This window comes from Aplysia californica, unplaced genomic scaffold (genome assembly GCF_000002075.1).
Source record: "Aplysia californica isolate F4 #8 unplaced genomic scaffold, AplCal3.0 scaffold00477, whole genome shotgun sequence".
Taxonomy (NCBI): Eukaryota; Metazoa; Mollusca; class Gastropoda; order Aplysiida; family Aplysiidae; genus Aplysia; species Aplysia californica.
Window position 1 is genome coordinate 458653 of NW_004797747.1, and position 1438 is coordinate 460090.

The 1438-nt window shown below is 42.1% G+C and overlaps 1 protein-coding gene across 1 annotated transcript in view; it reads right to left on the reverse strand.

Annotated features, from left to right (window-relative positions):
* LOC101863691 (ovochymase-2) overlaps positions 1-1438 on the reverse strand; it is a 59676-nt gene that overhangs the window by 6866 nt on the left and 51372 nt on the right. The window contains exons 8-9 of the mRNA XM_013086544.2: positions 1202-1333; positions 500-666 (exon numbers count right to left, since the gene is read on the reverse strand). Coding sequence (XP_012941998.2) covers positions 500-666; positions 1202-1333 — 299 coding nt within the window. The remainder of the gene's footprint in view (positions 1-499; positions 667-1201; positions 1334-1438) is intronic.

Genomic DNA, 1438 nt, shown 5'->3' on the forward strand with positions numbered 1-1438 from the left:
ACACACACACACATACACACAAACACACACACACACACACACACACATGCATACACACACATGCATACACACAAATACACACACATACACACAAACGCGCGCACGCACACACACATCCACACACATGCACGTGCGTACGCGTGCATATGCATATACCTTAAAAATGGAATAAAACAAAACCCTGTACCAATCAAAGCGAATTTCTATTAATTCTTTGGCGTTGTGGTTCTTCATTTTGTCTCCATGCACTTTTACCGTTGTTTTGCCCTGAATTCTTTTGATAAAAATAACTTGGATTCGATTACTGAGAGGGGTAGTCATTTTTGTAGAGTATACCCCTTTGCCCGTTAAGATGCTGTATCCCTCTTAGCCCGGTTTGGCGCAGTCAGGCAGGGTCAAAGCAGCCCGCTATATATTGTGTCTATGCTGGCATAAAACATTAACAATAAATAAAATCAGTCATTGCAATAAACATACTCAAAAACAAAATCAAACATACACGACAAGAATCCCTGCCTCCATTCAAACCATTGGCTGCGCACACAGTGCCACGATGCAGATAGCTGATGAGAGGACCCCGAGCGGTATCTTTGAAGGTGGTCAAACATTTGTCGCGACTGTAGGTGTACAGAGACACTTTCCTCATAGTAGGCGGGTAGGTGCCATCTGTGAAGAGAGAAAATCGAGGGGGTGAAAAACAAAAATTGGTGAAAAAACCCCAAAACCTGTCTTCTAGACAATGGCATCTGCCTTACTTTTTAAAAAATTGCTCTGAACAATGGCATCTACCTTACTTTAAAAACATTGAAGAGTTGTGTGAAGTTGGTAAAGAGCTCTGGATACTCCTGAAAAACCCATGTTCAAGAACATCACACTGGGAACTGAAATCAGGGTCACCCACACCATAGCCTTGCATGATACCAAATTCAGCTAAAAGCCCGCTTCTGAACACGACATGATTTTACGTTTCGATAGCGATAACTTGAACTGTCAAATAAGATGAGCTGGTGTACTAAATAGCAAAGGTAGCACTTTTTCAAAGAGATTAAAATAACTTTTCTGCACAGTGTTTGATTTCATGGAAAAGCAAGACAAAAGAGATAACGACCCGATCATGGGACCAGAAAAAAAAGGATATTCACTGCAGGAAAGCAAGGTAAAGGAACGATCACACTAGGTAATACTATATTACACAGCTCACCCTCTTTTCTGCCCCAGCCGGCAACCGTACATACTTTGGCCATGACGTCATTAGGTCCAGGCAGACATGCTGGTAGGACGTAGTCGGTCCAGATGAATGGAGAACTTACTTCAACTACGGCGATATCGTTCCCTAATAGGGAGAGAGAAAAAAGAGGAGAACAAGACGATAAGCATTAATTACTGGGACTTGGGTGCATTTGCCGAAAGCAGCATAATAAAAGTCTAGCTTCACTAT